At 37.5% G+C, this 26,241-nt stretch overlaps 2 protein-coding genes across 4 annotated transcripts in view; one reads left to right on the top strand and one right to left on the bottom strand.

Moving 5' to 3' along the window:
• Nucleotides 1-461: 461 nt before the first annotated feature.
• Nucleotides 462-5,493, bottom strand: LOC311081874 (zinc finger BED domain-containing protein 4-like). The gene is made up of 2 exons (XM_084112574.1): nt 4,836-5,493; nt 462-2,433 (listed from the first exon to the last, which is right to left on the bottom strand). Exons 1-2 carry the CDS (start codon nt 4,851-4,853, stop codon nt 1,525-1,527), a joined length of 927 nt encoding a protein of 308 aa, XP_083968700.1. The 5' UTR covers nt 4,854-5,493; the 3' UTR covers nt 462-1,524.
• Nucleotides 5,494-5,990: 497 nt separating this feature from the next.
• The window catches only part of LOC311081635 (protein NLRC3-like), a 44,286-nt gene continuing 24,035 nt past the window's right edge, over nt 5,991-26,241 (top strand). The window contains exons 1-6 of one of the 3 annotated variants that reach the window (XM_084112224.1): nt 5,991-6,429; nt 6,708-7,001; nt 17,508-19,374; nt 19,725-19,898; nt 20,002-20,175; nt 20,470-20,749. In XM_084112224.1, the coding sequence (XP_083968350.1) occupies nt 6,728-7,001; nt 17,508-19,374; nt 19,725-19,898; nt 20,002-20,175; nt 20,470-20,734 (2,754 nt within the window). In that variant the 5' untranslated portion in view covers nt 5,991-6,429; nt 6,708-6,727 and the 3' untranslated portion in view covers nt 20,735-20,749. Of the gene's footprint in view, nt 6,430-6,707; nt 7,002-17,507; nt 19,375-19,724; nt 19,899-20,001; nt 20,176-20,469; nt 20,750-26,241 lie in introns of those variants that run through there. The other 2 variants (XM_084112222.1, XM_084112223.1) reach the window with 2 other exon arrangements.

A 26,241-nucleotide genomic window follows, 5' to 3' on the forward strand; every position in this document is an offset into this window, starting at 1 on the left:
ATGAATTGCTCTGTCATTTATCAGGTTTACCAATTGTTATAATTTCAATTTGTGCTGGTTAATTATGAACAATGGGTAAAATTGGGGGGCGGGGCTCCATTAGGGCTCCTCCCCTAACCGCATGTGATCTCACTCCAAGCTTTTGATAAAACTTGAGAACCCTGAAAATTCATGGTTCTCGGTACCAAAGCAAAACACAAAAACATGCTAGCTGAACAACACACTATTTTTATTAATAAAGTTGCCATTCTTTATACTTGTCTAAAATTGTGTTTCAAGTTTTTCCACAAGTAATAAATGAAAATAAATTACAAACCTAAAAAACACCATTTTTATGAATTAAACAAAATATGCCATGACTGAACAACAAGTTATAAACTAAAATATTATTTTAAATGTAAAAAAAAAAACGGCATAATTTAAGTATTTCAAGCCAAGGATTGTAAACATTTGAGTGATTAAATAACTAGATAAATAACAAAACAATAAGCCATGACTGAATAAACACTCTTCTTATTTATAAACTTCAACATTTTTATAAATTAAACAAAATATGCCATGACTGAACAACAAGTTATAAATTAAAATATTATTATAAATGTAAAAAAACAAACAAAACAATGGCATAATTTAAGTATTTCAAGCCAAGGATTGTAAACATTTGAGTAAATAACTAGATAAATAACAAGCATTTTTTCAAACAAGTTTCACTTACTCTATGCTTAAAGTTTCACCCAAAACAATACTGGCCTACACAGTTATTCCTTAAGTTATGTTCTTTGCCATTTCCAGATTTTCCGAAAGAAACACTAACATATCAACATGTTCCTGACTCAGTCTTGAGCGTCTTGGGCTAACAATGTACCCGGCAGTACTGAACACTCTTTCAGATGAACAGCTTGATGCAGCAATGCAAAGATACTTCCTGGCAAACTCTGATAGTTGAGGTAGTGTACCCATATTTGTTTTCCACCAGGAAAGTGGATCATCCTCAGCACTGACCTCAGGCATCTGACCGTACACCAAGAATTCACCATTTATCTCGTCACTTGCAGAAAGAGGTGCTTGACTTGAGGATGTTGGCTCTCCTTTTTCTTTCTTTTCCCCTTGTATGGTGGAAAGCAGAAACTTCAGGTCATTTTTGGATTTTTTTGATGACCTGACTTCTTGACTTAACTCTCCTCCAGACACCCGAGATGCATTTCCTTCATTTTCATTGCCCATTTTCCTCACCTCATCCAGGAAACTTTTCTTCACATCATCCTTTAGAGAGACAAAGCTGTTCTTAAATCGTGGATCAAGGTAGGTTGCAGTGTTCAAAAGAAACCTCAGCTGCAGGTCATCATAGCGATGCTGAAGATACTCGTTATCTTTTCCTTCATGTCTTTGGCTAATGCAGAGTCACTTTGTTCATGACTGAGACACTCAAATATCTTCCAGAGTAATGGCAAGACTGAGGACAGGGTGGTATGTTTTTCCCCGCTAAGTGCATCAGTAAAAGGACTGAGTGGCTCAAGAACTGCTTTAACAGTTTCTAAAACTGTTATATCTGAGTCTTTTGGCATCAGATAACATTTTTTCATCTTCAGCCAGCACAGCACAGACAACCTGCTGCTGCTCCAAGAAGCGTTCCATCATATCGTATGAAGAATTCCAGTGAGTGGGTTCATCATGAATGAGTTTGTGGTCTGGAGAGGACAGATCTTTCTGTTTTTTGGTCAGCTGGCGTGAAAGTTTTGGTGATCTTGTAAAGGCAGAAATAGTTTTTCGAAGCCTTGACAGCGCTGCGGACACCCTGTTTATGTCTAATACCTTATTTACAGCAAGGTGGAGATTGTGTCTGAAACAAGGAATCCAGGTGTAGTCCTCAAAGGCTTTTTTGTTATTTGTGGCATTGTCTGTTGTGATGCCTGACATTCTTGCTATGTCCAACTTCCAGTCTTCAAGTTTTTCTTCAAAGGCCTCCTTCAAACTTTCAGCAGTGTGATCTGTGTTGAGACCACAACAGCCAAGACACCAGGATTGCAATTCCCACGATTTAGTAATGTACTGCAGAGTTACAGACATGAAAGTGTCTGCAGTTCTACTTGTCCAAAGATCTGTTGTGCAGCTGTTAAACGGTTTCTCTCTGAGATGCTGGATTATGAGGTCTCTGGTGTCATTGTAGATGCGGGGAATCTCAGTGTACATAAAAGAGTTTCGACTTGGAAGCTGGTATTTTGGGTTGAAATGATGGAGCATTTGTTGGAATCCACATTTTTGAACTGTATAAATGGGCACTTTATCCATACATATGAATTCAGCAACAGCTCGGTTCAGCTTTCTTGCCTCAGGTGAGTTTTTGTCATATTTTTGCTGCCACTGAAAAGCTTCTGTAACTGTTGGCTGTTTATGAGTTTGCTGGGGTGTTCCATGGTCTTCCTCAGCCTGCAGCTGTAAAAGGAAAATATAATAAATATACTTTATAAGTATAGAAGTCAAACAATGGGCTGAGTCTGAACAAATGAAACATTAGTTTTTCTCTAAATAGCAAACCTCAGCTTTTATAATAAATCTAGATAAGTTTAAAATAACTTAAACACTGAACCATACATTTTTGTACACCTTTTGGATATACAATCATTAAAAAAAAACTCTAGTGTGTAAAAGCATGTAACGACAATGAGAAGAAATCAACCACAGACTAATTTTCTTCCAAAAAATTAATTCAAACTCTCTACTTCCTGCCGAACAAAACAGAAGATTGGTTCAGAACGTCAAATGATCCTCATCACTCTGGCTATTTAAAAGAGCCTCCCCCAACACTAACTAAATAACTGGTCAATGGCTAGCTTTGTGGCCAACTACGGACTGGTTAAGATAAAGACAGTGTCCTCACAGTCCAGAGCCTTAAGTCACCCATCCTGGCGCCACAGAGTCTGCAAAAGACCCTTCTAATGACCAAACCAACGAAAACCCCCCAACTAAGAACTTTTATGAGCCCAGCTAAAGGAAGAACTTGTCAATATGAGGGGGTTTTTAAAAGACAAATTGGTTCAGAAATGACACCACAGCATTCCTGACCCCTCCTCCTTAAGACCTCTGAACAGAACAAACAGTGTTCTGTCTCTTCAAACCAGAGAACTGATTCTTACCAATAAACTACATAAAATCATTTAAGAACAATTCTCAATGGACTTACAATCAAACAATCACGCAACTACATAATCCTGTGTGTTTCCACCACTTATATGCATATTCTAATAAGATATGCTTTAATCCCATATAATTCATGTAATTGTTATAATTATTAGGTGTGTGAATGACAGTGTGTACTGTTTCATATCAATGCTATCTTACGAACACAACTAGCAAGATGGCTTGAATGATATCGGTGTAATATGTTTTGATCTTCTTTTAATTAGAAATCATGTCTAAACTGTGGCCTCTGTCCTCTCTGCTTAAAAGTTAGAGAACACACCAACACTCCAGATTTACGATGAGACAAAGCCAGTGTCTAATTGGTCCGCTCTCTTCAGGAGGGGGGACAAACTTTTAGTTAAAACCTTAGACCCAAAACTAAGCTCTCTCTCTCGCTGCTCTCAAAGCTCTAAGCTCTCTAAGTTCCGGCAGACTAGTACCATGTAACAAACGAGCAGAAATAACCCAAATCAAGATCTGTAGAACATGGGTTAAACAGTTTCATTCAAGCCGTCTTACTACTCTCGTCTAAGTCTTCTTTTCTTTTCTAAGTCTTCCTTTATTTTCCGATTGAAAGTCTCGGTTTTAAGTTAAGTTTTGCTGCAAAGTTTCGTTCCACGATTCGCGGCTGCAACGCACGCTTTCAACTTCAAAGACTCATTCAACCATCAGCAACCGCCAGCCACACGTGACTGGTTCTCGCCCCATCTATCCATGCACAAGGAGACCACAGCCGACGAACGAACCCGGGGGAACCCTCTGTTACGCAACGAAGGGAATTCCCAAAAAGGAACGAGAAGACAAGCAAGTAACCTCCAGACTGAAAGCTAAACTGGTGTATTTATATAACTTTAATAACCTGCCTAAAACGATAGAAGGGTTAAATTAATGTTTGATGGTTCGTTCAGGTCATGTCTAAGTGCATTATGGAATCGTGAGATTTCATCCTTTCACTCTTAAACCCACTCTTTCCTCACTCTCTTCCTTTCTGCAACTCGTATGAATGTGTGTGTGTGTGTGTGCGTGTGTGTGTGTTTGTGTTAGACATTAGCTGTACGTGTTAGTATATAATCAATAAAGTATTGTTTGTATTTGAAAAGAGATTGCTTGTGTATGTGCTTATCAAATTTTATTGTCTTGAACTTCGATCAAAAGTTACCTATGCTGTTACCCTATTTCTTAATTTACTGTTAGGGGGTTATTCTTTCTTGGCCAGGAAGATATTATATTTCCTAGAGTTAATAATTGTTTATGCTTTCTGTTCATTGGATGAACTGATAAATTATCATATTATTGATTCTGTTACAGTAAATAATTGAAAATAATTAAATTATTAATTATTGATCATAATTCGTTATGAATAATAATTAATAATATTTATACGTGGGCGTATAAACGCTACAAGCAGTAAACGCCTTTGTCGTCCTGTTTGTTTTTTTACCCTAATTAAATGTATAGGAGCTTTAAATAGTTAATAAAGAATCTTAATTTTAACACTTATTATATTAGCGTTAGCCGCATCACGGATGCTAACGATTTAACGTTACTACACAAACGGCTGTTCTTTTATATCCGACTGATTCTGACATTCAAATTAAAATATGATATATAATTCATAACAGAAGCTCTAAATTTAAAATTAGTTTGAAACTTACCTGCTTGAACTCTTTCATCAGATCCGGGTGTCGGTCTTTCAGGTGTTTTATTAACCCTCTGAGGTCGACAAACGCGCCGACGCGTTTTGCCGGATTTTCTCCACATTGTAGCACTATAAACTTAAATTACTCCATCATTTATGGTCATACAGAAAAAAGAAATATAAAAAAAGAATCTGTGATATTTCTCCTTTTGTATGTGTCCACTTACAATCAAATCAAAACATTGTGCTTTTGTAAAATAAAGAAAATAAACAGGGTGTGCTTTCTGCCTCTCCGTCGCGGTGAACTTTTTTTTCTTGAGCACGTCTATAAACTGAAACAAAACTCAGCGAATACTTGTCACACATTTATGAGCCATATACCTTTATAAACATTTAAGTGTGTACTTTTAAATGATCGGATTCAAAACGAAAACAAATATTCTCTGTTTAAGTAATTTGTATAAAACCAACAAGATGTCCAGCTTCTCAAACGCTTGCTCATTACAGTTAATTTGGCCACGCCTACTCGCGCAAAAGATATTCACATGCAAATCTCCACATGGAACGCGAACGCGCTCGTTACCTCAACAACAAAACACTTCACTTCACTTTTCGTCGAGTTTGAAAGACGTGCCTGAGCTTACATTGGATTTAGGCTACCTCAGAAGAAGAAGAACGCGATTTGAAGACAAGAAAGGGGGAGGGGGGGGGGGAGGGGGGGGGGGAGGGGGGGGGGGGAGGAGGGAGAGGGGGGGGGAGGAGGGAGAGGGGGGGGGGGGAGAGAGAGAGAGAGAGAGAGAGAGAGAGAGAGAGAGAGAAGCAGCCACTGGAGAAGAGGTATACAGTGTGTGTGTGTGTGTGTGTGTGTGTGAGTTAAACTATGCAGAGAAATGTCTTGATATTGTTACTGTTGGTCCTGGAAAGCATTGTTGCAATTATGTGGTGTAAATCCTGTATGATGGAGAATATCTACAGGTGTTGATGTCAGTGTAATAGAGGCCCTATAATTCCTTGATAAAACCTTGATTGTGTGTGTGTGTGTGTGTTTGGGCTAGAAGACAATGTGCCCAGGGTTCTGAAATCTTAATCCGGGCCTGTGTACAGACAGAGTTTTCTGCAGAGACGGACAGTCTCACCCAGTGCCTTTATGTGCATCACTTACACCTCACTCTGCTGTTTCCTGTTATGTTCATTTAGTTAAAGATCTAAACCATTGTGAGAAAAGCATCTCTCACCACTGATGCCCTACACAGGAAACGCTTCAAAGAAGTAGCAGGTTCTCGGCCACATCCTGTCACACAAACATTTGCATTTATATTGAAGAAACAAACTTTCCACTAAGCAGAAAACTCTTAAAGTAACTACAATGTTTTGATGGCAGACAGTGATTCTCCACATAGTTGCACTTTTATGTCACAAATCCTTTTGAAAAATGTAATTTCTATGAATTAAATCTCTACTAGTTTTCTGAAGAAGTTCTGGTTTAATCGGTTTAAGTTCCAAAGTTCTCACAGTCCTTTATGAAAACGCAGAACTGAAAGCAGTTTCAAAGCAACTTCTGCTGAAGTTCAGTGGAGGATCAAGACACATCTTCATCATCAGTATTCATGGTTAGTAAATACTACTTCATAAAATACTGACATATATAGATTTAACAGTATCATGCATCCAAGCTATATTATAATCTGAGTCTCATATTATCTTGTGTTATTATATTATCTTGTAAAAAGGACTTTTAGGACTTCTTTAACAGAGGAGTTTGGATGAGTTGTCTCTGAAAGTCCTGATCCGATCACAGCTTCATTTCATAATCCAAATAACATTTGAGTGCATAGGTCCAAATGTTAGGAGTGAAACTACTTCAGAACTTTTTCTTTTTATCCTGCAGCTGTGAATCTGTGAAGGACGATGGCGTCTGTTAAAGTTAAAGAACTGCTTGAGAACTCACTGAGTGATCTGGTAGAACCTGAACAGAAGAAGTTTAAGTGGCACTTAGAGAAGGATCATGAGTGTATAAAAAAGTCTGAAATGGAGAAAGCAGATATCTTAGACACAGTGAATAAGATGGTAGCATGTTTTAAATCAGAAAAAGCTGTGAATAACACAGTGGAGATCCTGAGGAAGATGAACCAGAATAATCTGGCTGAGCAGCTGGAGAACAAACACAAGCAACTCAAGCAAGGTAATGTTTAATTCACTGTGACTGTAATGTAATTGACCGGAAATATGAAAACAGCTGTCACTGTTGGAGCACATTCAAATAAAATGGTGTAAATACCCTGGTGAAAAAAATAATATACTTTAGCACAATTTATTGTTATGTACTATAGACCCCTTTTGACGTCACAATTACGTCACAGCGTTAGCTGGAGGCAAAACGAAGGGAAAACTGGAGGCGGCTAATACAAACCAGCACAGATTCGGCTACATAATAAGGATCTTAAATTATTATTATTGTTATTAAATGTCATCTTGTTGTGTTGTTGGGTGCAAGAATCGATGGAGTACAGGCTCCCATTTGAAATTTTATCGCATAATGTTTTCTAAATTATTGTGATTATTTGTGAATCATCTATGATTGTGTACATTGTTTTGATTGATTGTGACTAGATTTTTGGAAGAACCTGGTAAGAGTATAATCAAATACATAGTTAAAAAATGAATATGCTGCATCTGGAATTTTTATTTCTAGAAAATATTCACATCATTAAAATTGCACCGTAATGTCACTCTTTACATTGTCGTCTTCTGTCTGGCCGTGGCGCTGGCTAGGCAGAACTGCGGATCGTAGACTACCACACAAGTCTTGTACGTGACCATTTAGTACAGTTATAGGCATCTAAATTTGTATATGCCCTCAGTTTCTCTTTACCCTCAGTTTCTCTATCGGGTAGGTGTAGAAGTCAGGCCACTCAAACGGACGTAGCGTTGACGTTAATCCTGTCAGATCGTCAATCCATTGAATGAGCGTGTATGCCGGGTCAGCCAATCTGGGATGTCCGTTAAACTAATTTTGTTCTAAATACATTTTAGTTGTACAAAAGCATTGCTGAAGTTCAACTAAAGCTGTATTTAATATACTTGCTTGTGCTAAAGTGGAACTATTGCAAGTATACTTAAGTACACTTTAAATATACTCTTGTATTTAAGGTTTGAAATGCAGAATTCCTTCAATTGCAATTCAATTACACTGTACGAGTGTTGAACATACATTAATATTATACTGATAAAAATTTTAAATGATTTTAAACACATTGCAATGGCATTCCAAGTAAACTTTAAGTGTGATAATGGCATCAATATAGTGTGCTTCAAATAGGCTACAATAAAGTAATCTTTATAAATAATGCCACAGCTTCAGAATTAGATCGGATTTTCTGAGGCATTAGGCTATGTATCCACGGTCTAATGACGAGAGAAACCCTGACGCGCATCTGCACGGATGGCCCGACGAAACATCTCGTCGTAGGAGAGGAATGTGGACACACAACATATCAAAGGTTGGCTTGCTCATCCTAAAATTTCGAACCCACTGCTCCTCATTAAAGCCCGCCACGATCTCATGAAAGTGCGTATCTATAGGACGAATTTTATTTCTCGTGCCATTTACGACAGAAATTTTTTTTGCGTGCATATGATGCGCAGTTTTCGCTTGCATATGATATGCACTTTATGGCATGTAATATGCACACACTCCACACCCCTGACAGTGCGTATCATGCACGCAAAAACTATTTTTGGCGTATAAATGGCACGAGAAATAAAATTAGTACTATAGATACGCACTTTCATGAGATCGTGTTGTATGTTCCCACCAGTCCTGAGATCTCTCTTGCACACAATAACTGAAGCATATGCGCAGGCTGCAATGATGGCCCTTCTCGTCCTCCTCCGTCTCAAAATCATGATGATGTTTGGCAAACTTCGCATATCACAAAGCATCAAGCATAGTTCGTCCATCTGTGCAAGAACCCCCTTTAAGCATGCGCGATGTTTCAGATAGTATGTCAAGTGTAAACACATGAATCGGATATGGGTCACAGTTGAAAGAACATGTAAACGGATGGTCCAAGAAATCGGATATAGGCAACAAACCAGAATTGAGCATCAAGACCTGCAGTGTAAACGAGGCCATAGATCAAGCATAGCGGTCTGACGTGTCAACTTCTGGTTCAACCAATAATAGGACGTTGGGGCAGGCCAATGGTTTAGCTAGTGTTTTCAAGTCATGTCAGAAAGAATGTATTTATGAGCTAAAATGCACATGAACATCAGCACACAGCACAAGGTTTGGTAAGGATTTTCTTAAGAGTTTCCGAGTTAGGTGCGTGACGGTGAGAAAACATGGAAGCAGAGTCTGCCCTCCTGAAAAAAACCTATGCCAAAATGTATTTAAAATAGCCCTACATTTATTTCATACTAACTATAATACAAACCCATTAATATATTTACTGACATATTGCTTGAGACTATCATTATATGTGTGTGTGTGTGTGTGTGTGTGTGTGTGTGTGTGTGTGTGTGTGTCAATATTCAGCTCAAGTCAGTTCAGTATTGATTCTGCTCAGTTCCATAACTGTGTAAAATTCATCTGTTGTGCATACATACTATATATTTCCTAGCTCAAAACGAGGCGGAAGTGGTAAAATCGGAAAATCCTGATCATGTTTTTTAATAGAAAGATAATTAAAATAGTATTTTTCGTAGACCATAATATAAGGTACCATGTTTCCCACAGTATTTTTGTGGTTTCAGTTCGGTACCTCTAGGGGGGTCTGTGGGCATTGCTCCCTGGGAATTTTTTTTTTTAAAGATGAATTCATTAATCTGGTGCACTCTGAGTCACCCAGATCCGCTGTTAAAAATAAATAATCCACCGCCAACAGCCCAAAATATGATATTCTTTGATTTAGACATCTGCATCTGATCATCACTTTACATTATTATTTAAATTCTCAGTGTTAAGCATGATGATATGGTAACATATCACACTGAAGTAGGCTGATTTAAAATTAACATTTATTTAAATTAAAAGTTCTTCTTTTGGCAAAATTACATTTCCTTAATAACCTAAACAGAGGCTTTACTCCCTTCAAACTTAAATGATTACTGTCTCATTACATCACTGTTGGAAAACACTCTTATCAGAATTTTTTTTACCTTTATAAAGGGCATCTTGCTCCATCTTTCATTTAAAATTCTTCAATTTGATCAATACATTCAATTAGAATAATACGAGATAGGCTGTAAACAATCAAAACGTTGGGAAACACGGTAAGACATCTATATTATTATCAACTATAGGCTATCAATCTTCACTTACATTAAATGAAATAAAATCAGAATCATCCTCACGGTTTCGGTGATTCCCTTGTTATTTTTTTATTTTATTTTTTGATATTGGCCTTTTAATCAGGGCATTTGTCCCGTTCGGCAAGTACAATTCTCTCTCACTTGTCCCTTAAAAAACACACACACAAAAAAACACACGTATCCCGGACAAGTGTTAATGTCGAGCCCTGATATGTTTCCTTGATTGGTTTTCACTGAAGAGAATTACGTTGTTGAAAACCAAAGTAAAAAGAGTGACGCACGTTCATGGCGTTTTACCGTGATGAGAGTTCCGTGTCTTTATTAAACTCAACACATTATAATGATTGATCTGTCATCCACCCTTGGTTAATTGGAATGTTATGTTTTTATGACTTGGCCCACCCAACCCGCGGATTATGATCCGCGCAGCGCTATACTATAGGGATCTCCCAGTCACGTGACCCCTAGCCGCGTGTCAGCCATTTTGACGGAATACATCCGTCAGCTACTCAGTGGCAATGGATCTATTATTAGGGGTGGGTAATATATATTATTAGTATATTATTATACTAATATAATTATTAGTATAATTATTTTATAATTAGCCTAAATATTGCAATACTTTGCGCTACAGTATTGACATAATTGCGTGCGCAAAATATCTCGATACTGAACAGAATCGATTTTTTCCCCCACCACTATCTATTATTAGCGCAGCGGCCGTCAGCTAACTCTTCACGTCATGTCATCGCAGTTATTAGCATCACAAAAAGTTAATTGAACAAATAATAAAGATTGTGTTACATTTATTGTTTCTGATTAATAATACAGGTTCTTTTTTTTTTATATATATCTCTAAAAGAGTACATTTATCGGTCTTAGGGTCGGTGACTTTCTTTTATGCATTCAAAGTTGGTACACTATGCAGTTATTTAACACTAGATGTTGTCATGGACATGTTACAAAAACTGAATAGATCAGTCAAGTAACCTTGTATAATTTCATTTAAACTCAGCGCCGCCGCTCCCACCACGCGAATCACGCGCTGTGCGTAGGGCACCAAATGCTGAGGGGGCACCAAAAATAGCTTAATGAAAAAAAATAATTATGCCGATATTATTTAATTAGCCTATAGAATATTATTAGGCACATTTTAGCCATGTATGTAACAAAAAAAAAGGGAACAAGATAATTGAATTGCTCTAGTCTAGAAAGTACCCCCCCGCCCCGTTGGATGGTCCGTGCCGGTTGTTCGCGCGGGCGCCTGAAGAAGTTTTACAGAGTCAGACAGACAGTAGGCAACTTTTTTGGAAATGGCCCCTAAAAGACAGCAGGAGTCAGGATCTGAGAAAAGAATTAAAAAGAAACTGCGAGATGATGCCCGTGCATCACTTGCAGGTAAGTCCATGTTTAATCATTCTTAAATACGGGAAATGTGCTGCTGCTAATCGTAATGCACCTCGAACTTGCTGACGTTAATGTTAGCAAACTGTGTTATTAAAACTTATAACTTCGGTGCAAGCTAAATTGAGATTTTACTGTTAAACATTACCTATTTTACAAATAACTGATGCCAGCTAGCTGTTACTTTCTTTACTATCTTTCTTTCGATAGCAGTAGTTTATGGTTTATTTTGACGTGACGGTGGTTTTAAATGTTTATCATTTTTTCCGGTATAAGATTCCTTGTTTGAATATTTTGTATAATAAATGTAATTTATTCAAAGTGACACTGAATTTTGGAAAAACGTGTCTGAATTATTTGGATATTTTTTTATTTTTTTTTATTTTGCTGTTTACTGAAGAAAAGTTTGCACTTTCAAATGTGTAGTGTGTGTTGGCTATTCTACATATGTTTACTAAGTCAGCAAAGCTGTGAAGATTTTACTTTCTCTTTTTAGTGTGCTTAAGTTTTATACTGTGATGCTGCTATTGTGTTATTGGTATTGAGTTATATGTTTGGTAATTAAAAGTTAATGTTAAATTGGCAAAAACAAACGTTTTTTTTTGTCTCGGGGTCGGGGTGGGGGGCATCATAAAGGAATTATGCTTAGGGCACCAAAATGGCTAGCATCGGCACTGTTTAAACTTTATTGTATATTTTACATGCACTTTTATAATTTGTTTACATTTTACTTCTTGTATCACAAACAACTGACATGAATGTACTTGAACTTGACTGCAAAGTTATTTAGCAATAAAACATGATATATATTTCAACCCATTGTTATTTACTGTCATTGTTACAATAGACAGATATTCTGAACACATTTCAAATTCATGAAAAAAGTCATTCATATATTTGGGTTTAGGGAGCTTGTAGTGCGCTATCATGGCTAATAAGCGTCAAGCACCAACCTGGAATGTCCCACCGCAGGATTCAAACACAAGCGTTATAGAATCTGTTGATATGAGGCACAGTTTTCATTCAAATGGTACAACTGATTCAGAAAGATTCGTAAATGGCACAACAAATATGTACTATTTTGTCCAATGGCATTTCTCCACTCAAAGACTCTAACAAAGACAATGGAATGGGTCCATCAAGAATTGTACATTTTTGTCTTGTAAGGCCAGTGACACGCTCCACGTGGATCCGCACAGATGCTAACCCTTGGATTAAAGTCAATTTGCTGGAGGAAGTACACAGAATCACAGATGTAACTGTTTCTCTGATATAAGAGTTCAGGATTGTGATGTCATGTTGCTAAGCATTGTGGTATTAGTGGTAGGCTTTTTCCATAATAAATTAATGGAGGTTTTAAAAGGTAAAATCCTGGTGTTAACGTTCACATAAAAACGTTTTGACATTGGGCTACAGTGTGTTAGGTAAATGCATTTACCAGTAGTGACTCTGAAGCTAACTGAGCAGTTCCACGGCTCTCTTCATTACTCTTTACTACTACTTTAATAGTGTTTCTAGCTAATGTTGGTAGTTTTTTTTCCCACTGCTACAAAAAAAAAACGTAGAAAAATGTAGTCAACCCATACACCGTTAGAACCGTGAAAAAAATGCACAATATTTCTATCATAAAGGGTGACAGCTAAACGTTTGATTAACAATTGATTTTCTGTTTAAAGCAAAAATATATATATATCATAAAATTTGCAGCCTGATGTGTCCGACTAAGGGTTAGGGTTATGTTATGTGGGTCATGTTATGTTGAATGCTTGGTAGTGCACACAAACATTGTGGATTTCTATGGCAACAGTGAATTTATAACATTTGATTCCGAACTCAGAGAAATCATTCATTAGCCTTCGAGGGGACAACTTACCTGATCCAAAATGAAGACTGCAAAGCTGCGTGTGTTGTGTTGGAAACCAAACACCGCCATCAACGTTTTGCCTGTTTATTGCCGCCAACCACTTGTTTCTCCGTTTTGTTTCTTTTGGGATACGGTATAAAGATATTCCTTTTGTATGATCACGTATCTGATCGCATCCAACTGCACAGCATCGCTCAGGCATGATAGGAATATTTCGTGACCCAAGAATTATTGCACCCAAGAACAGAACACCACAATCGCTTAGATTGCCATTCTGCTCCAGCGTATCAACATCAGAGCGTATCAGGCGGACTATGATGACAGCTTGCTCAGGGCGGGTCTGTGTTGAAACGCTGCTGTCAATCAACAATCGTGGGAGGAGCGTCTGACTGTGTGACGTCACAAAATCAAACGGCTTGATTTGAGACAGGGGAAAACATATAAGGAGATAAAAAAAAAACACTGCATAGATTTTTATCATTTTATGATGGTTGTGTACAGGCACTGCCAACACACATTTCAGTACAATCAACTTGTAAAAGAGCATGTACCATTACAGGACCCCTTTAACCCCCTGGGGTCGGCGGTATCGCCGGTGATACCAGCTCGCTTTTTTTCAGTTCAGTTCAAAAGAAATTAATTTTGCTCTGTTGACTTTGATATTACAAGCAAGTTTCATACATCAATCGATTCTGGTAAATGTGTATTATTTTTTTGTATACTCACAATAAAAACAAAGTGTTGTGCTTTTTGCCAAATAAAGACAAATAAACGTGATGCGAGTTCTGCCTTCTCTCTGTCAGTTAAGTCCATTCTGAAACGCGTCCGAAAATGAACTGTAACTCAGTGAATACTCAGTCAAACAGGCATACAGACGCACAGGCTTGAAGCTTGAATTCTCTTCTTTTAAATTAAGTAATTTATATAAAAAACAAATATTCTCATCTTGTGAAATCTGTATTAAAAGAGAGCGATTCCAGTCGAGCTCATTAGAGCTCATTCAAATGTAATGTGACCACACCCCGGAGAGCGCGTGCTATTCAAACGCAAATTCTGAGAACCATTTCAGACCTGTGAAACGCCCATCAGATGTAAACACAGCGCGCCGCGAGTGAGGCATAATATAACGTTAGCTTTCCTTAATAATCCTGGAGAAAAGTTTCCTCAGAACACTGCTGATATGAGGAGCAATAGATTCCGCTGAGGAGTGAGGTAGGCTAAGTTATCTTTTCTCAAGTGTTAATGTGGAATAACGTTATGGAATAACGTTAGTGTAGGTCTATGTAAACCGCAAAAAAATGAATCATATTTCATATTATAGAAACGCGTTTCTGTGAGATGAATGAAGGGTACATATTTGTAAAGACTGTTTAGCCTAAATATGAATCGCGTGTCTGTGTGTGAAAGAATAAACCGCTTTAATCAACTAAAATGCTTTGCTATACTGAGATGAGTAAAAATCGACTGAAATATGTTGAAATAAAATGTCTTTGTATAAGCAACGTATTAAACTGCAAATTAACATTTATATGCCCTTATATTTCATAAAAACAACGTTACAGTTTTTACAACATTTTGTTGACTAGATTTGGGTACAGTTTTTACTGTAGAATATACTGCCACATCAAATAAGCTTTTGTTTAGCAATTTCTGCTCATATGTTATATATATATATATATATATATAGATATATATATATATATATAGATATATAGATATATATATATAAAAAAACATATATATAATACTATTTTTGTCAAAAATAAAGTCATCAACTAAGACGTTAGCTGTTCCAATGTTGGCTATATTCAAACTAATGAATACATATGATAAAATGTAGGCCTATAATCTTTTTTTTTTTTTACAAAGAAAGAGTACACTTGAAATATTGTTGAAATTATAATTATTGTTGTAATTGTAACCTTTTTAATAAAATAGCAAAACATATTTACAAGATAGATGTAAGCAAAATCTTAAATGGTCAGTATAAGTCTTCTTCTAAATACATCTTTTGTGCTTGCATTGTGGCTCAGTCAGTGTCACACCTGAATGAATGGCTCATTACGCATAATGGGTGGGACATTGTATTCTCAGGTGTAAACTACTCCTCCTTCACGCCCCCCTCGCATATTGGCTTTTACACAATTTAAATCAATGTATTGTTTTATTTGAACGATTAGGCAGGATGATTTTCACATCATTTTGAAGCCAGAACTCGAAGCGACAACATCGAAGCGACACAAATTTTGTATGAGTTTTGTGGTCTTATTTCAGAAACTTTCATTTTTTATTTTTTTCAATAACCACGCATAAACATTATTCTCTTAAAAATTCAAACATATACATGCATCTTGAGCACATATTATGGTAGCCTTGTTTGTGCTATATAGAGTGAATTTACACCTTTGCCATTAACATGTTTATAAATAACTGAAAAAAGCACAAATGTCAGAGCATGTCAGAACACCTCCAGGGCCCAGAAAACCCCTCAGACCCCAGAGGGTTAAAGTCCGCGTTAACCGGAAGTTGCAAATGACTTTTCTCCAGTGTTGTGACGTATTTCCAAGTGAGACAGAATATTGAACAGAGGGCAGGGTTTTAGTATCAGCGCTCCTCCTCTCCATCTCTCGCTCATAGCAGACTAACAGTTTGAGGGGAGTGGTTAAGCGTTTTTCAAACCAAGCCGCCAAGCCTACGTCATCAGAAAAGGAATGCCATTTCAGACCGGAAGTAACTTTTCAGACTTTGATTAAAGATTACCACGGCAAACAATTTTTTTCTGTGTATTAACTTGCACGGATTAATTGTTCACCACAAGACTAGTAATATGCGCTAACAAAGTAAATAGGGTCAATTTTGATTTCATGTCGACTTTAAGTATACAAATTGAGTATACTAACAGTACATTGGCAGGGTATTTTTATTAAGTACATAAATATGTAATGTATTTGTAGCATACTTAGCATAAAATAAATGTATTTCAGATAGATTTAAGTATATTTATTTTTTATTAGGGTTATCACTGCCTGTACCGGGAAACAAAAAAATATAACAGCAAGCAACAATTATCAAGCGTAGCGTTAGTTCTGGCAGGTCACGTTAATCAACCTCGCATCAGCTGACCCTCAGCTGATCCACATCTACCTATAGGATACGACACCTATCACCATATACATATATAAGTTCTTTCAGTATTATCAGCAGCTATCACGTTTCTCAGGAGCTAATTACCCTCCTCCATCCCCAGCTCCTCCTCTCGCTCAGTCAGGATTTGACATTCTGTTTCCCCTTGAATCAGAATAATTAGCGAATAATGTTGTACTTTAAAGTCTTGAATTAAATATATTTGCAAATTTTCATGTTGGTTCTGTTCTGTTTACCCAAGGGGGATTATTGCTGCTCTCCCTGCTCTTATCCATGCTAGGCTGCATAGATGCGCAGGGAGTTCTCGCCCAGAACGGAACCATACCGCCAATCCAAACTGTATGCTAATTGTCAATCATATTTGACGGTAGTGGTCCTGACAGAAACAGGGCCAAGAAGAACAGCTGCAATCTTATACAAGTATATTTAATAGAACAGTGTCTGATTTTTCAATTAGTTAAATTATATAAAATGGTCTTAATTAAAACCATTAATTTAAACTTCTGAAAGCAACTTGTACTCTTTTCAGTCTCATGTTAGATGTCAATGTTTAATCAAAAAGCTTTTAATAATATTGGTCAGCATGGCCTGATCAGTTGATCTAGACTGGGTCCAATGGTACAAATCAATAAATGCTCAGGTAGGAATTAGAAAAAATAAAGTTATTTAGACATTTTAAAACTGAAACCAACTGCATTCAAGTCAGCATTTGTAAAGGTGTTTCCATCACCATACATGTTGTCAACTTCAGCATGATCAGTGTAAGATGTGCATGTAAACACTATTTCAGTACAAGTGTGATTAATTTGAATACAGCAGAAGTGCAGTTTTATCACACGTGTTGTAGTTATTTTTGTAATGGGAACTGCAGACCACGTTACAAATTACATATTGGTTTTATTAGAGAAAGAATGAAAAACATGATCACTTAGTCTCTGCTGTCTTTCCCCTCTTTTTTTAAAGTCTCACCTGCAAACGACAGTCCAACCACTCTTCCCGATTACACAGAGGCCAGCCGCAGACTGAAGAACATATTAAAACAGGAGTGTGAACGGATATTGGTTGGTAATTCAGAGACGGGTCATCGGGAATACCTGAACGATATTTACACTGATTTATATGTGGTGGAGAATGAGACTGGAGGAAGAGTGGACGAGCACGAGGTGATACAGATCGAATCAAATCACAACCGACTGACTGCCAAGGAGACTGCAATCAAGTGTAATGACATGTTTAAAGTCCAGTGTGACACGGGTCGTCGAAAAAGAAAAATGCTGACGACGGGGATCGCAGGAGTGTGTGACATGGGTCGGCGAAACAGAAAAGTGCTGACAACTGGGATCGCAGGAGTGGGAAAAACTGTCTCTGTCAATAAATTCATCTTTGACTGGGCTGAAGGAACAGAAAATCAGGATATAGTCTTCATATTTCCACTTCCATTCCGTAGACTGAATTTGATTAAAGAAGATTACAGTCTCATGGGACTACTCAACAAATACTTTTTTAGTAGTCCTGAAGAATTGCTCTCTCTTCCTGAAGTTGATGGTAAAGTTATGTTCATCTTTGATGGGCTGGATGAATGTCGCTTCCTTTTGAACTTTGAAGAAGATGACACATTTATAAATGTAAATGAAAAAACAGCAGTTAGTAAGATAATAATAAACCTTATCAAGAGACACCTGTTTCCCTCTGCTCTCATCTGGATCACATCCAGACCAGCAGCAGCCAATCTGATACCCCGTGACTACATTGATCAAGTGACAGAGGTGCGAGGATTTAACGATGAGCAGAAAGAGCAATACTTCATCAAAAACAGTCCCAAGGTTGCTAGAAAACTTATCAGTCACATCAAGAAATCCAGGAGTCTGTACATCATGTGCCACATCCCCGTCTTCTGCTGGATCTCTCTTATTGTTCTTGAGCCTCTACTGACCCAAGAGAACAATGCCAAAACTCCCACAACTCTCACAGGGATGTACACAAGCTTCTTAATTTCTCAGAAGCAACAGATGGAAAAAAAATACCATGATGGCCCTAAACCTAATTCCAATGCAGAGTCTTTTGATCAGATTATTCTGAAGCTTGGGAAACTGGCCTTTCAACAGCTGGAGAAAGGAAACCTGATTTTCTACATAGAAGATCTTGAGGAATGTGGACTAGATGTCAGAAAAGGTTCAGTGTACTCTGGGTTATGCACTCGAATGTTTCAGGAGGAAAAGGTAGCAGGAAGAAACGTTTACAGCTTCGTACATCTCAGCATACAGGAATTCCTCGCTGCTCTTTTTGTGTTTATGATGGGCAAAGATGAGAAAGCTGACCTATTTTTTCAATCCTGGATAAAAAAACTGATATGGAAAATTTTCAAAAAGCCACTGTTTAAGCTTCATAAGGCTGCAATCGAGAAAGCTTTACAGAGTAAGAACGGGCACCTGGACCTTTTCCTTCGGTTCCTCCTGGGTCTCTCACTGGAGTCCAATCAGAGTGACTTGAAGGGACTACTGCCAGGACTGAAACTCACAACAGAGAACATGCAAACGACTGTTGACTATATCAAAAAGAAAATAGAGGAGGAGAAATCAGTAGAGAGGACCATCAATCTCTTCCACTGTCTGAGTGAACTGAAAGATGACTTTGAGGAGGAAATCCAGAAGAATCTGAGCTCAGGAAAACTTTCAGCACAGAATCTCTCCACTGCTCAATGGTCTGGTCTGGTGTTTGTGCTCCTTATGTCAGAAGAGACTCAAGAAAAGTTTGAACTGCAGAAATACAGAAGATCTGATGAAGCAGTGATGAGACTGCTGCCAGTGATCAAAAACACCAGAAGAGCACTGTAAGAGTCTACTGTACAGTCATTTATATACACTGTTAGTCATTTTAATTGGGCTTAATCTTACACAGGTAATTTGCTGGCCAAGACTGTATCAATGAGTGTGATGATATTAAATACCAAAGTACCTTCATTATCATTTGGGTCAGGCATCAGGCAAAACTCAGCAATCTGATTTTTAACCCATTTTAATATTCCTAATTGTATCATTAATTAAATAAACTAAAAATAAACTTTTTATAGCTTTGCTTACATCACTTCAGTCAAAGGTTTTTCCAAATGATCTGTGCTCCAGATTAACCCTACCTAATAAAAATGACTATTGCATTACTGTTGTTTTGTTCTCTTCACAGGCTACATAGCTGTAATCTCACAGCTCATTCTTGTAAGAGTTTATCATCAGCTCTACAATCCTCAAACATCTTTCTGAGAGAGCTGGACCTGAGTAACAATGACCTGCAGGATTCAGGTGTGAAGCTGCTTTCTGATGGACTGAAGAGTCCAAACTGTCAGCTGGAGATACTGAGGTTTGAGTTAAAATACTTTATTTTATAGCAATGAGTTAATTATTAAATATCCAACTGCTAAGATTTATTCTGTATGCAATTACATTGTGTTTTTCTTCTTCAGATTTCTCACATGTAATCTCACTGCTCAGAGTTGTGAGAGTTTGTCTTCAGCTCTACAATCCTCAAACATCTTTCTGAGAGAGCTGGACCTGAGTAACAATGACCTGCAGGATTCTGGAGTGAAGCTTCTTTCTGATGGACTGAAGAGTCAAAACTGTCAGCTGGAGATACTGAGGTAAATGTTTGTAAAAAAAAAGAAAGAAATACTTTCACAATAAATTACTTTATATTCACCTTTCACCTGTTGTCTGTGTACGTCCTGTCATTTTCCTGCATCTCGTGACCTGGGCGATAGTACTGATTATTCAGCTGATTAAGCTGATTTCCCTCACCTGTTGCTAATTCCGTTTCCATTATATTCTCTGCTGTGTCTGTCCCTTGTTGTCAGGAGATCATTTTGTGTGTATTGTCATGCTGCTGGTCCTTTGCTGTGTCGTTGTGTCTTACCTTTGTTTGCTGCTGTGCCCAGGACGCCTAGGCGAGGAATTATACAGCTTGCCGTGCGCTTGCTGTCATCTATTTCGTCTTGTCTCGCTTGCCGTCCCGTTGGGTGTGCACCTGAGTTGGTCTCCACAGCCTGTGTCCACAGGTGTCTGAACAGACAGCTCTGGAGCTCTCTCACATCCTTTGTGTTCCGTGTGTTTGCTACTACACTTTGGTTTGTCTCTTCTCTTGAATATATAATAAACAATTGCATTAACCTGTTAACCGTTGCCAGTGCGCGGGCGCACTGAAGCGTTTTTTTTTATATATAGTTCAAAGCTACTATCAGATTTAATGTTATACCTTGACAAACTATACATCATTAAAAAGATATAAGACTCAAGTTTCAGTATTTGACCACTATTGTATTCTGAGAAACTTATAGCGACAGTTATTTCTTAATTTGTGTCAGGAGTTATGAAATGAAAAAATGAGTCGATACCTTTAATATGATTTTTGCGCGTCAGCCGCTTTCATTCATAAAAAAACTCCCGTGCTGTCGTCATGACAGCGATTCACAAAACAACGTCCCTCAGGGCTTTAGCTCAAAAATGTGCAGATTTGGAGAAATATTGATATATTCTCATAGGTTTACATCAGATTTCTATAGACAGGAATAATTTTTATTGAATTTATACCCAAATGCGTCGATGTGATCATTATGAGCGCTTGGATACTCTGATACTGTGTTTTCAATTCATACCAATAGCCTGAGGGCGCTATATGCACAATAATAGTCCATATATGGAACATGAAGAAGAGCCATGATCATGTGACATTCCAGGACGTCACTGATACACACAAAGCTAACAGAGATCGCGCTGTAACATGCAGATAAAGAAGTTTTGGAGATAATAAACATGATTGCAATGATATTTGAATTACCTGTGTTTTTCAAGCCATGCCAGGTATTTTCATAATAATAGATTATATTTATAATGTAATGCTAATCTATATAGACTATCATTGTGCAGAATACCATACAATAGTATATTTTCTTTCAGATTTTTTTATCTGAAGCCAAATTAGATCACAGAAGATTATTTAAAATACTCGACTTGCGTTATAAAGTAAGTTTGGAGCACAAACATGGTTTTAATCTCATAAATTGTCGTGTATTGATGGTGTGCTAAGCTAACATGCTAGCTATCTCTAGGTGCACCTGCAACCTAGAAGTTATCTTTTATGATTTTGTTTCTAAATAGGAATGCTTGCTGAAATGTTTCTTTATTCCAGAAGGGCATTTGATACAGTTAGATACAGTGAGAACTTTGATAAAAGAATTTAGGGATTGAAACCCTATGAATAGCCTGTGAATAGCCAGTCGTTAGTAGCTATAATGCAGACAAAAGAAATGCATATTTAGAGCCATAACCAGGCTGGAGAGGTGTGAATGTGTGCAGGGGGAGACTGAATGGGGCTCGTTTGCACCACAAAACAATAGAGACAAAAGACTGAATAGATGACGTAGAAGATGACTATGAACATCAGCAGCATTTTAGAGTCAAATCAAAATAAAGTCATGACATGATCTTGAAAAACATTTAACTAAATACAGAGTTTTAGACTTATCATCTTCATATTTTACATATAACATGGTCAGACATTTGGCTTTAGCTGCAGTGCATTTCTAGATTGCTACAGGGCCAACTTCAATTTTATTTTCATGAAAATGTTTCATAAAAATACATTTCTAATAACTTTACAAAAATTTTAAGCTATTTATAACTATATTTTTCATTATGACAATAATTAATTCTACATTTACAATAAACTGGCAGGTGTCAGCTTTCAAATGAGATCATACTTGTGCTTTTAGTGCAAAGGGATCATGAACTGTATCTGTTTCAGTTTGGGTATGTAATTTCTGGGGATTTTTCAAAAGTGGGGTTGCAGCTTAACAGGTTAACCCTCTGTTTTTGAGTCCTCTCTTCACTCAGTTCCTGACAACAAAACAACATTTGCATTTTTATTTATTTTTTTTCCATATTTATACACATGTATACAGAAGTATGATTCATGTGGACTGCATAAGTCTGAAAAAAATATCGTTGGGGGTGGACGGACAGGAGTGAACTGTATGAAGATTGAAACTGTAAAATGTATATTTTTCAAATACATCTATTTCATGCATGGTTTGCTTCTGATAGCACTGAACAGGCTAGTAGCACCATCTAGTGGCTGTGTACGGGAAACAATTAACATATCAGGCAGGGTTCAAAATTAACACCACATGTCAATTGATGACTGTATGAAAAAATTACACTCATCAGTTGGCTAGCAATTTTTTAAAATCAATTCTAGCAATACATATGAGACAATGGGATGTATGAGTATGAGTTTTGAAGGTGGTGATGTAATTATGAAAATATACATTCTGACATGCTCCATGTTGCAGAGTGAAATGCAGCACAGTATTCATTTATGGCGTTTTCACTCTGGCAGTTTAGTTCGGAGAGCGGTATGGTTCGCATGATAAATTGGTAATGTGAAAGCCCGGGGTACCAAACCTGAGACTACCTGGAGGAGGTGGTCTGAGTTCAGTTGCACTCAAACTGTGCCGCGATTCGCGTGAATGTGAAAGCAACACAGACTTGGGTGCGCACTTGTTCAGGAAGTATTCCTGTGCATTTTAGCTGATTACTTTTTGTGACTTGACTCACGAGAATAGGAATGGAAGAGGGAGAGGGGAATCTGTCTTTGCTATCTTGTGTCCAGGGTGCGTTTTATTGCTTTATTGCAGGGTGAGTTTTGTCTTAGCAGGAAAATCAGTCCTTACGATGTATTTAGTTCAATAAAACACATTTAAGGGATGATAGTGTTGATGATTTACCTTGGATACGAGTGAGAGTGAGCCTTCAGTGTATTTGCGCATAGGCAATCAGGGCAGCAAATTAATGGCAATCTGGTCCGTACTGGGTCAGTTTAGACAGAGCTTTCTTCTGTGAAATACTAATTTATTGTATTAGCCTAAATAATAATTTACGTGGCATCTACTCGCACAACTACCCATAGCATACCTATTTGGCACACCACCTTTTATTTAGCTGACCAACTCTCAAAATCTGTGTACCAAAGCTGCACGACACACTGGACAACACTGAGAGAATGTACAATCTACATTGTAGTGAAGCGCAGAGCAGAATCGATTCAAGGGTAGACTATGAAATAACACTTTGAATAATAAAGCCAGAGATGAAGAGTATTTTTATATTTATTGGCATATATCACAGTCAGAAATTAAGACAAATACCGGTAATATTTGGCAGAACTGTTATATATTTAACTGCATTACCCAAGAGGCTAAGGGTCACGATAGAGTGAAAGACAAACGGTATAATACCTAGATCTATTTCTAATCTTAATAAACATGTAGGGTATATTATTCTTAAATTAAGTCAATAAAATTTGAGTTTGACACTAAATGCTGTTTCAACAAAAGGCATCTTGTGCTGCAGAGGTGGCATAAAAGCAGCATCTGAAATTGCTTGTGTACAAACTATGTGCTTGACTCCTCCTTTGCGTTTCCTTGAGCCCTTGAGCAGACACATAAACACAAAATTATGTCAAAATACCCGTCTCGGCAAGTATTCTCTCGTTTATGACGTAAGTGAACAGTTGGGAAAGAAACCGGTTGTTTTATGGTCCATGCATTCGGCAAGTGACAGCAGACAACTAATATTCCTACTGTTGTCAAGTCAAATCATCAAGCCTTCATTTATATAGCGTGTAGCGACAATCACTTCTGGGGAATAATTAACTCAAATGAAGGGAATATTCATGAGTTTATGAATATGATTTGCTTATCGTCTACACAGATTAAATTACCCAAAGAGGGAATATTTGATCAATTGTTCGGGTAACCTTTACCAGAATTAATTTCAGTTATCTAAACAAACTGTTTGTCCCGCAAACTTCATGTAAGACTTCCTTATCAACTATCAATAAAAGTACCCTTCTTACAAACTCCAAGAAAGATTAATTTCCTGGCCATGAACATTAATTTTCCTGTGTTTATAAAATTAAACTACTCAACGTAGTAAATAATAAAAGCTTCGTAGCTTAGATCGTACGTTTTCAGGGACTTCGATTTGGTGAGCAATAAAGCAGATTCAATTCATGAAGATTATTGGGTTTAATAAAACAAACTAAGGAATACACAACTACGATTCACACGGAGTAAATATGCGTATATAGCAATACAAACAGTAAAACAATACAAGACAACGAATAACGAATGAGAGTAAGAGAGAGAGAGAGAATGAGAGTGAGAGAGAGTGAGCGAGAGAAAGTTAAAGAGGAATAGGGAGAGATCATAGAATGATCACAGTATGGCAAAATCACAGACAAGGTAACCTTTGAGAGACAATAAGGAATCAAATCACCTGAAACAGGGGCAGACAACCTTAACGCATTAAAAGCTCGATAGCTGATACTTGCATATAGTCTTTTGTGTTGCTGAGGAAAAAAGGCGTGTGTCGGTCTTTCGGAGCTGGGCGTGTTCTCTCGTTGTGTCTAGGGCGAGCGGAGTCGCGGGGAATTTAAAGGTCCTTTGAAAGTGAAATTACTAAAGAAATAATTCAGGCTAAGTTCATTTTCCCTCGTAGGTGGAAATGAACAAAGGAGAATATGAAAAACAAAGACAAAAGACTAAAACTGAAGCTAAAAAGAAAACCGAAGTGAAGAAAACTGAAGATGAAGAACTGAAGAGAAATTGAAGTGGGGAGGAACTGGATGTCCCTCTCTCTTAAGGAAATCCTTGTTAAAATAAATCACCTTCAGAGATTTTCGAGCGGGAAGAAGTTCCTTTGTCCTGTCCGGCATGGCCCACTTGCCTGATTTACGGGGATGTTGAAATTCAGCAGTTATACCCAGAAGGATGATATGTACAAACATAATGCATATTATTGTAACTTGTCGTCGAGATTCGACTCAGTTGGGCCTAGACGATTACAGAGACACCAAAAATGACATTTTTGCGAGACAGTGACACAGAGGTACATGATCATTCATGATTACAAGCTTTTAGAGTTTGATTAACACACGATAAAAATTGTAGCTACTCCAATATGACATGTAAAGACATCTAAGCACAAAAAGGGATACATTTAATACATTTAAAGGTAATTTTATCCGAAAAGGTCCTTGGTTGGTGTGGTGCGTGTGTATGTGTCCGGAAAGTCACGTAGAAAGTTCCCTTATCTCTCAGGCTGAGGGAGAGAGAGGGGTGCATTGGAATTCTTTTGAAGCTTGCAAAGCCAGGTAAAGGGATGTTAGTTTTAAGTCCTGGAGTGTCTCAAGGACTCCCTAAAGGTGTCACAAGTGCAGACCTAGCGGCACCAAGGCTGTGAGTTACAATGGATGTCTCACCGGTCTAAAAGCTGAGAGACCTGAGAGAAAGCACATGTTATCAAGATCTAGTCCTGAATGAAAGACTGTGTCCAGAAACACAGAGTTAGAATTTGTTAATTTATAACAAATGAAAGAGTGATTCATAGCCCAGATGCTACAAGCGCTTTTAACAATATGAATTGTTTCAAAGCAGCTTTACAGTGATAATATGAAATTAAAGTAACAGAGATTGTTTTGGCTTTAAAGCAGCTCTAGAATAAAGTTATTGTCCAGCTAAATTTAGTTTTGATTGATTCACTTCCGTCGCAATGAACATTTTCATTTTCATTACACGACACCGTTCCAACAGAAAACCCTTAAGTTCTCTCTGCGCAAACTTTAAAAACGCGAACCTGTGAGAACGCTG

This window comes from Abramis brama (genome assembly GCF_963993115.1).
Source record: "Abramis brama genome assembly, chromosome: 4".
Taxonomy (NCBI): domain Eukaryota; kingdom Metazoa; phylum Chordata; class Actinopteri; order Cypriniformes; family Leuciscidae; genus Abramis; species Abramis brama.